At 50.2% G+C, this 10,444-nt stretch overlaps 1 protein-coding gene across 1 annotated transcript; it reads left to right on the forward strand.

Annotated features, from left to right (window-relative positions):
• The first annotated feature begins 1,201 nt into the window (after nt 1-1,201).
• On the forward strand, nt 1,202-9,819 carry SOX11 (SRY-box transcription factor 11). Its single transcript, XM_073896952.1, has one exon. It carries the CDS (start codon nt 1,281-1,283, stop codon nt 2,613-2,615), a length of 1,335 nt encoding a protein of 444 aa, XP_073753053.1. The 5' UTR covers nt 1,202-1,280; the 3' UTR covers nt 2,616-9,819.
• Nucleotides 9,820-10,444: the final 625 nt, after the last annotated feature.

Genomic DNA, 10,444 nt, shown 5'->3' on the forward strand with positions numbered 1-10,444 from the left:
AGAGGGGGAATGGCAAGGAGCTGGGGCGGGGGGAAAGGCCGGGGGAGGGGGCGAGCAGGAGACGCGGCGGGCAGGAGACGCATGGGCGGGGCTGTGGCGAAGCTCGTCGGTCCCAGGACCCGGTTTAGAACCAAGCTCCGGAGGGGCCAGATCGAACGCAAGGACCCAGCCCCAACCAAACCCCACAGACCGTTACTCCGGCTCGGCCTGGGGCGGGACGCACGCGGGCCGGGCGCAGCCAAACCCGCCCGCCGCGTCTCAGACCGCCTCCGAAGGGGGAAAACAGACGGAGAAAAAGGACAAAAACAGAAAATGCAGACGGGGGAGGGAGAAGGAAGCCATTCGGGCTTTATATGGATTTCTTTGCCTTAGAAAAAGGGAGAAAGGGAAAAAAGGAGGAGAGAGCCCACGTGCCCGGGAGGTGTTGTGTTAAAGCGCCACCTTCCGTCGGCCGGGGCGCGGCGGGCTCCCCTGGCGCGCTCGGGAGCGCGCGGCACCGGGAAGCAGCTGCACCCACCCGGGGGCGCGCCGGGCGGCACCCGCCCGCTCCGGCTGCGCGCGTGCCCGAGTGTGTGCTCCGGGAGAGCGGGCGCGCCGGGTCGGCTCGTTCGGACGGGCCTCCCGGGGACCCAGCACAAAGGGGCCCCGGACCTGGCCGGACTAGCCCGGCTCGCCTCGGTGCAGTGCGTGGCTCCAGAGCATCCCGGGAAGAGGCGCATCTGTGTACACACGCGGATTTTTTAAAAAATAACATATTTCCAGACATGCCTCCCCCCCCACCCCCCATCTTTGCAAAGCAGCCCGGAGGGCGGGGGGAGGGGGTGTGGCCGAGGAGTTAATAAAGGGAGATGGGCGGAGCCGGCCCCCAGCCATTGGCTGGCCCGCGGAGTGATGTCACCCATATGACACCCTGATAACTAGTTGGGAGAGAGCCCTCAACTTTTTGCAGAAGGAGCGCGCGCGCCTGGGAGTGCTCGGGGTCCGGTGCTTGCGGCGGGAGCCACGAGCCGGAGAGAGAGGGGTCCCGGGCTGCCTCGACCGCCGCCGCCTCTCCCGTCGCAGCCGCAGCTTCCCGCGCTCCGGCGGCCGTCGCCGCCGCAGCCGCCACAGCCGCTGTGTGCAGCCTGGAAGGGGGGGCGGGGGGGGGGGGGGGGAGCCGCGGACGCGGGGTACCGAGGACTTTGCAACTTGCCCGGGAAGGTGGAGGGGCGAGAGGGGGAGGGGGACCTCCGCACGAGACCGAGCGGCCCGGGTTGGAGCGCCCAGCCCCGCGGCGGATCATGGTGCAGCAGGCGGAGAGCTTGGAAGCGGAGAGCAACCTGCCCCGGGAGGCGCTGGACACGGAGGAGGGCGAATTCATGGCTTGCAGCCCGGTGGCCCTGGACGAGAGCGACCCGGACTGGTGCAAGACGGCGTCGGGCCACATCAAGCGGCCGATGAACGCGTTCATGGTGTGGTCCAAGATCGAGCGCAGGAAGATCATGGAGCAGTCTCCGGACATGCATAACGCCGAGATCTCCAAGAGGCTGGGTAAGCGGTGGAAAATGCTGAAGGACAGCGAGAAGATCCCGTTCATCCGGGAGGCGGAGCGGCTGCGGCTCAAGCACATGGCCGACTACCCCGATTACAAGTACCGGCCCCGGAAAAAGCCCAAAATGGACCCCTCGGCGAAGCCCAGCGCCAGCCAGAGCCCCGAGAAGAGCGCGGCGGGCGGCGGCGGCGCGGGCGGCGGCGCGGGCGGCGCCAAGACCTCCAAGGGCTCCAGCAAGAAATGCGGCAAGCTCAAGGCCCCCGCGGCCCCAGCCGCCGGCGGCGCCAAGGCCGGCGCGGGCAAGGCGGCCCAGCCCGGGGACCTGGGCGGCGCGGGCGACGACTGCGTGCTCGGCAGCCTGCGCGTGAGCGGCGCGGGCGGCGGCGGCGGCGGCGGCGGCGGCGGCGCGGGCAAGACGGTCAAGTGCGTGTTCCTGGACGACGACGACGACGACGACGACGACGACGACGAGCTGCAGCTGCGGATCAAGCAGGAGGCGGACGAGGACGACGACGAGCCGCCGCACCAGCAGCTCCTGCAGCCGCCGGGCCAGCAGCCGCCGCAGCTGCTGAGACGCTACAACGTCGCCAAAGTGCCCGCCAGCCCCACGCTGAGCAGCTCGGCCGAGTCCCCCGAGGGCGCGAGCCTGTACGACGAGGTGCGGGCCGGCGCTACCTCGGGCGCCGGCGGCGGCAGCCGCCTCTACTACAGCTTCAAGAACATCACCAAGCAGCAGCCGCCGCCGCTGGCGCAGCCCGCGCTGTCGCCCGCGTCCTCGCGCTCCGTCTCCACCTCGTCCAGCAGCAGCGGGAGCAGCGGCGCCGAGGACGCCGACGACCTGATGTTCGACCTGAGCCTGAATTTCTCCCAGGGCGCGCACAGCGCCGGCGAGCAGCAGCTGGGGGGCGGCGCGGCGGCCGGGAACCTGTCCCTGTCTCTGGTGGATAAGGATTTGGATTCGTTCAGCGAGGGCAGCCTGGGCTCCCATTTCGAGTTCCCCGACTACTGCACGCCCGAGCTGAGCGAGATGATCGCGGGGGACTGGCTGGAGGCGAACTTCTCCGACCTGGTGTTCACGTATTGAGAGGGGCGCCCCGCTTCTCGCTCTTTCTCTCCGCGGGGCGCAGAGCAGGGTTCCTCGGGAGGAAGTCGTGGTGGTCATGATGATGATGATGATGATGGTGGTGGTGGTGGTGTCGATGGTGTTGATGGTGGAGGTGGTAGGGTGGAGGGGAGACAAGAAGATGCTGATCTTGATATGATGTCGTGACACAAAGAAATTGGAAAAGATGATGAAAATGTTGGTGGAGTTAAAGTGAAATGAGTAGTTTTAAAACATTTTCCTGTCCTTTTTTTGCTCCCCTCCCTTCCTTTATCGTGTCTCAAGGTAGTTGCATACCTAGTCTGGAGTTGTGATTTTTTTTCCCCAAAAATGTGTTTTTGTAATTACTACTTCTTTTTCCTGAAATTCGTGATTGCAACAAAGGCGGAGGGGACAGGGCGGGGGAGGGGAGGGAGGACCCGCTCCGGAAGGCGCTGTTTGAAGCTTGTCGGTCTTTGAAGTCTGGAAGACGTCTGGAGAGGACCTTTTGGCAGCACAACCGTTACGCTAGGGAGTTGGTTGGAGATTTTTTTTTTTTTCTTAAGAGATCTTAAAGAACTGGTGATTTTTAAAAAAAAAAAAAAAACAACAAACACAAAAACAAAAAAGGGACCATTGCAACTTTTTTATTTTATTTTATTTTTTTGGAGGGAGAAAACTGATGTCTTCTATGCATCCGATACTTAACAAAACTGCAGGGAGCTTGAAAAAATGCAGACTGTACAAACGCTCACAAAAAAAAAAAAAACTGTGAACTGACTTAAGATCAGAGTTTACTTTTCAGATCAAATTGTTTATGGTTTTACAAATGTGATTTCTACTTGCCAACTTTTTTTTTGTAACTTGTTCCCTTATACCTCCTTGATTGAATACCAGACAGCCTAGACCTCAGTACAAAAGGTATTGAAACATTTTTGATACATAACAGACCTCAGTCTTTTTTAAAAATTAATATATTTTCAGGCGTATTTTTGTACAGTGAAAAGGGAACATTCTTGCTGTGTTTTTTCAGTAAGACTTTCAGGCACTTCTTCCCTTTTGATTTTTTTCTTTTTTTTTTTTTTGTTTTGTTTTGTTTTTTGGGTTTTTTTTTCGTTTTTTGTTTTTTTAGCATGCAAGTATGTTGGTACGTGATGTCCTGGTTTAAAAGGATTAAAATTTTTAAGTAATCCTTGCATCTAAAGGCCTTGTGGTTTAAAAAAAAAAGCAAACTTTTTTTTGTACAGCTATAGTAGAGATTTGTTCAATATTTGTAGGTAAAGATTTATTGAAAATGGTGATATAGACCTCAGAGCTGTTATCTTAGTTTAAAGATTGTATATGTACTGTACTATACTAGGACTTTATGTATCTCATACGCTGTGATATGTGGATGGGGCCCCAGATGGAAGGTTTGAAACTGGATTCTCGATTTTTAGCTAAAAAAGAAAAAAAAGGCACATAGTTTAAAAAGTTTCTCATTTTGTGCAATATAATCTAAATAAAGTACAGACCATCTGCATATTTTGTAGCAAATGGTGGCAAAGCAGACTCAATGCACTGTCGACATCATTGCCTGTTTTTTTTTTTTTTTTTGTGCTGGAAGTCTGTATCTTGACAATTTTAATAAATCAGCTGGAACTGATAGAAACGCGCATCGCCAATAGTCTCTATAGAAGTCAAACTGGAGGTCGTGTTGTCGCAGCGCAGTGACGAGGCTGTTGTGTGCGCGGGTGGGAGGTGGGGGTTAGGCTGGAAAGTGTTCAATTGGCAGGCCGATTTCTTTTTCCTCTGCCTTCCGTGGCTAGTTATTGAAAACGAGGGAGGAGGATTCTTTCTCTGCCTTCCCTTTCCTCCCCCCGCCCCACCATTTCCTTTCTCACCTCCTCCTCCACTCCCACTCTCTCTCCACCCATCCTGGCTGACGGGCGGGCCGGCAGCGCCGAGAAGCTCGGGGAGCCGGCCGGGGAGGGGCGGGCTCTGCGAGGACCCGGTGCCAGCGCGCGCGGTCAGTGTCCCGCGCTCGCCGGGGGTGTGCGTACTATGCTCCGGGCTGTGTCCCGGCTGCGCGTCGCGGTGACAGCCGCCCTCGGGTTGCCAGCACTCGGGGCGCTCTGATCCCCGCCGCTCTCCCTTAGAGGGTGGGGGCAGCCGTTTCCAGTTTTGAATTTTTTCCCCCCTAACGCTGCATCTCCGTGTGTGCGCAGAGGTAGATGCTGTGCGGAGCGAGGCCACAGTTCTGGATCTCGAGTGGCGACGGGGGCCAGGAAGAGGTTGTCGGTGTCTGTCTCTTACCGATTGCTCGGGGCTGCGGGAGCGCGAGGCGCGGCGGGGTGGCGGGGGCGACGGGGGGAACATGGCACCGCCGCCGCGATCCGAGCCGCGGCCACCAGGGTGTCGGTGGGGCGGCGGAGGCACAGAGGGCGCGGCCTGCGGCGGTGGGGCCCCAGGGGCGCGCGGGGACACCCGCAATGGCGCCCCGAGGCCCGCAGGGTGGGGAGGAAGAAAACGAACGGGGGGTGGGCGGGGGAGGTGCCGCCGCACCCGCGTAGCCTGCGCCCTCGCGCGCGCGCTTGCTCCCGGGCCGCCCCGGAACTTGCCTCGCGGCGGGCCGCCTCTGGGAAGGTGGTTCGGCTTCTCGGTAGTTCTCCTTCCCCAGCTGCCTCCTCGGGGTTCCGGCCGCGGCGGCGCGGGCGGGATCCCCAGCCCGCGCGCGCGCCCTGTTCGCTGGGGACCGTTTGCCCGCCCCCCTCCCCTTTTTCTCCGCTCTCCTTTCCCCAGGCCCGGCCTGTGTCTGAGCCCTCGCGGCAGGCCCTGGCTCTGGCCCCCCTTCCGTGCCTTCTGCCCCTCTTTCCCTGGGGGCCGCGCCGAGGGGGGCGGGGAGGCCACGCGGGGCCCGGCGCGCCAGCCCTCCAGCCCCACCTCCGAGCTGCGGCGCCTGCAGTGGGGGAGGTTTTCAGCGGCTTAATTGAAACTCAGTGCAAAATCACCACAGCCCTTTTTTTAACCTACTGACATGATTTACCAAGGTTCAGCCTCCATTTTTACTGAGATTTGGCGAGACCAAATGCATGCGTCGGCACGGCACCGGGAACTGCTAGGCCAAAGCAGCCCCGCACCCTCCCTGTCTCCCCTCCCACTTTTCCTCGGCCCCTCTCCTCCGCGCTCCGAGCTGCGGCTTCTCCCAGCCTCCCTCCGGCCCCGGCGAGCCTCCACCCCAGCCCCCAGCCCTGGGATGCGAAGCCAACCAGCTTTTGCTACAGATGGACAGATTTCTGTGGCTTTTTCCTTTCGATGAACCATCAGATTTCAGTAGTACACTTGGGAAAAGGAAGGGCTGATGGTGTTAACAAGGTTCTCAATATAGAACTGGATTTCTGGAGTTGTTTACCTTTTTTTTTCTTTCTTTCAAAATGATAGACTAATGTAGTCATTGGTCGGACATTTATTTTAGCCACGAATAATTGAACCAGCGGTTTACAATTGACAATTCTCTGTGCTGGTGGTTTTACGTGGCGGCCCTCTGCTGCAGTCCTGAAACTTGTTGAAAACACAAACCCATTTATAAGACTGAGTCTATGTATTTTGAAAATCTGAAAACTTTGCATGTATTTTATGTTTTAATCATAGATGAATCTTGGACGTTTTTTGTGGTGAGGTAGAAACTTTAATTAGTAACATAATTGGCCTCGGAATGGAAACAAATAGTCTTGATTTAACAATAATTTTTTTTAAAAAAAAGCTCAGTAGCTAAGTTCTTGAGAGTAAAATAAAAGAAAAATAGATGGTCAGCGAATTAAATTAAAAACCTGTTAGAACTCAGGACAGGCGCTTGGATGCGCTTTTAACCATATTTAAGGCTGTTTTGATGAATGCATTGTGAAAATCATTCTTAATGAATTCTTTATTGAATGTCTAAAACATAATACACAGGTATTCTTGCCACTGGATAGTCTTCAATAAAAGTTTAATTGCATTTTTTTTTTTTTGGTCTCTTAAGTAAGTCTTATTTTTAACTAAGCATTGACAGAATATCTTAAAACGGTAACGTGGGGGTGGGGGTGGGCGCTGAGAGCGCCGCAGCCTAGCCAGTGGGTATCCTGCTGTTTATAACTAGTTCACAGACTTTGATGATGGCATTTTGGTAAGATTTCCAACTTGAAGACCTTAAACCAGCATTCTCTTATTAATTCTTTAAACTGTGGAAATAATCTTCCAGTTCTTACGCTCTGATATGCATCCCTTTTATTAAAAAAAAAATAACGCTAATAAAAGGCAGTGTATTTAAACTGTGCTTTGCAAATGTTATGTATGTTATGAATGACTACAGTCACAGGGCAAATTATTTGTAGAATGATTACCCTTTAGCTAGAGAGAGATCATTACAACCCTTTTGGGCAGAGATGTTTCTTTGTAATGTTAATCAAGGGGAAGTGATTTTAATATGCATGCGTATAGCAGTCAGGAGGATTTAGTTGTTTTTATGTTATTTTTATTTTTTGAAAAAGAGAAAGACTCAAAAGGCCAAACTTGTCTTTCTCTTCTCTGGGAGTTGAAACCATCCTCATTTGATATTGGTCCAGCAAAAGAAATTTACATTTCTTTTTCACTTCAGAACTTAAGTGACTTTTGCCTAAGGAATCTGAGAAATAAAGCAAATAAGTTGCTCTATTTTAAAGTAGTCATTCAATATAAATATATTATATCAATCTTAACTTTTTTATTCTCTGGATGATTAATAATATGTATATTCTTACTTTTTCTTCCAATGGGCATATGTATCCTTGTGGACATTTTGGAGAGACGTTTTCTTCTACTCTCCCATTTATAGGATCTTTATACTCTTTTACTGCGTGGTCCCCCGCTTTTAACAGATTTCTGAGGCAAATATATTTGTGCTTTTTTTTTAATGTAGGATGACCAGCAAAAAATAGTTTACTGAGTTGTCGATTTTATCAGTAGATAAGAAACCTTCTTTATTACAGTTTCAGGGAAGATTTTTTCAGGATATTTCTCAGTTATTCTAAGGGCCAAATTTTATAAAATTTCCATTAGGAATGTCAGTTTCAAATACCCTTTGTATAGCCTAGGCCTGTGGGGGTACCGAGTCTGAGCCTTATGTAACCCAACACAGGAGTTCATGAGTTCCCAAAGTAACTGTCTCCGTGCAATGACTCTTGCACACGCTTCTCAGAGATTGGGCTTCTTTTAATTATTGCTTCTTTCTCACTGTTCATTTGTTTCATTTATTCTGCCATATCCCCTTTTATTTGATGATCTGGCAAATTCTGCTCTTTGGTTACAACTCGGTTGTTTTTCCGCTTGGTTCGGGGTTTTTTCTGTTGTTGTTGTCGGTTGGTTTTGGTTTTTGGTTTTTGCCCCTCTTGTCGAGCCCACGTTTTCAGTCACAATAAATATTAAACAAAATTTATTAAACTCCACTCATTTTCCATTTTACTTTGGCGCTGGCTTTTCTTTTTTCTTGACTCCTAACATGCCTTTTTTTTTTTTTCCGTTGAGGTTTTGCTTTTTTTTTTTTTTTTAACACTACCTATATCCATTAGCTGCCTAATTAGTTTTATCTATTCCATGTGGATGCAGTGAGTTTATAAGAGAATTTCACAAACAAGTAGTTTTTTAGTGAACTTAAACAGAATTTTAAAGGAGACCTATTTTTATACTCAATAAAAGCACAAAAGTGCAGAAAGTATAAAATGGCTTACAAAGGGAAACATAAGTTCATAATGTTCCATGTATAAAAGTAATAATTTTATTGGGTAGAGATACTCTTAAAAGATTCAATACCTCTGCCAGTGCACAGATAGGACTGTTCTAAATGACTTGGGAACTTCTGGTTGCCTGTGGTTGCAAACAGAGAACTCCGTCGAGAAAACCAACCAGTGAAAGCCAATATGACGGAGCTGACATGTGGTTTCGTACGAGCAGTTGAGGAATTGAAACACCCTGGATGTGCGTTCGTGGAGGCTTCCTTGTCGTGGTTTGATCAAACTTCTTTTATGTAGTCACGTAGACGTGGGTTTTCTCTGCTGTGAAAATGACAAATAAAGCAATATGACAAAAAGTTTGAAAATGCGTAGAAAATATTTACTCTAGGGTCCTCGAAGGGACTTTGATGTTTATGTTATTTTATGAGACAGATGACGTTCCTGCTTCAAAAAAAGAAAAAGCGACTGGAAATAATCACAGGATACCGTAGAAAGAATTTTGATCAAATAGCTATTGACAAAGGGCCCTCTAACACATTTTTCTTCATCCAGCTTATGTTCAAGAACACAATGCCCCATCCCTTGAATCACATAGGGAGAAACGTTATATACCATTACCATTAATTTCCCATTTTGTCTACTTTTTACTCTTGTACATATGTTGTGGGTTGAAGAGTCTTTTGCATTTGTTTGTGACACCCTTTTTTGAATGGACTGTTTCAAATCGGAGGCCTGCTTTTCCAGTCTGGGGCTCCTCGTGGTCATGGCATCCCACACTGCTTCACGGTGGCCCCCGGGACAGAGCCACCTGAGGAGCGAGAGCAGTTTTCAGCATGACACTGTTGCCAAGTCTGTATTTTCCAAGGCCACATGAAACTTACTTTCAGAGCCACTCCAGGTTTGGGAGCAGAAAAGCTGAAAACCCTTTTGTCTAGAAGTCTGAGTGGTTTGGGGGGGGGGACCCTGTTTTAGAGTTTGCATGCCAGCCCACGCCCTGAGCTGTGAAACAGAGAGAGGGTGAAGCTCCCCGAGGCGGTGCGCTGGAGGATGAAGTGTTTGATAGCACTAGGGGGAAAAGAAAATGCATGGCAAAGTTTTGTCTTCTTGTAGACTATCTAGCATGCAGAGTTTAGTGTGTTAGAACAGTGTATGACATTGCTGTATCAAAGTTGTAAAATTAAGCATTATTTATTGAAAACTATGTATTTTTTTGTAAAAACCTGATCACATAGAGAATATCAGTGGCTTGTGCTCGTGCCCCAATGGAACCAGCTTCGTGACCCACCCTCCTTGGTATGCAGTGTTATTGCTCAGGGTTGAAAATAGTATACCCCAATGTCTCTTTGCAAGAGTTTTTCACAGAGGAATACATTTGTTCAAAAGACTCTAATAAAATTGTGTGATCGATCTGCACTTGTGGTTTTTATGTGACTCGTTTCCAGTTTTGCCTTTGATAACTACCGTACCATTTCCTAAAGTGTTGTCCTCCAAACTGATCATCCCAGACGGGCTTGAGGAGTCCCAGATGTCAGCCTGGACAGGAACAGACCCCACAGGAGCGCTCTGGGCAGGTTTGAGAGCCGCTGACAATGCGAATAAGCACGACAATAAGGTCTCAAGATTTTTAACTGGCCAGTCGAGTGGACAAAAGCATAAAGTATAGCAAGGCAGATGAACACGCTTGATCAGAAATGCTTCAAGTAGAAAATGAAGGGAAATTATCAGGGCCAGTTGCTGTTGAATTCAGTGCCAGCAAAACTCCCATTTCTCTGTGTCCTTTTTTTTCTCCCCCCTATCAACAATTTACAGTGTAAATGTATTTTGACATAGAAATCATTCTGTATTGAGATTCTTGATATAAAATGCTTTTATGGATGCCTGTAAGTGATCCTTGGAATTATGATCAGATTTTTTTAAAGATGTGTTTACATGGTGAGTGTTTGTTGTATATTAAATTTGGTTTTGTAGAAACATCTGTGTTGTACTGTAACAAATTTCCAAGTGCACCATTAACACAACCACCCGTAGGTAAAATTTTTAGTTATACCGACTTCCACTTTCACACCATAGGACGACTATCAGAACTATCGATGGCAACACTATCGA

This window comes from Callorhinus ursinus, unplaced genomic scaffold, assembly GCF_003265705.2.
Source record: "Callorhinus ursinus isolate GAN/ISIS: 27379988/994484 unplaced genomic scaffold, GSC_fseal_2.0 scaffold10, whole genome shotgun sequence".
Classification (NCBI taxonomy): domain Eukaryota; kingdom Metazoa; phylum Chordata; class Mammalia; order Carnivora; family Otariidae; genus Callorhinus; species Callorhinus ursinus.

What these genes read in the sequence shown, in the direction of transcription:
- SOX11 (XM_073896952.1), top strand. Translation starts at nt 1,281, where the DNA reads ATGGTGCAGCAGGCGGAGAGCTTGGAAGCGGAGAGCAACCTGCCCCGG.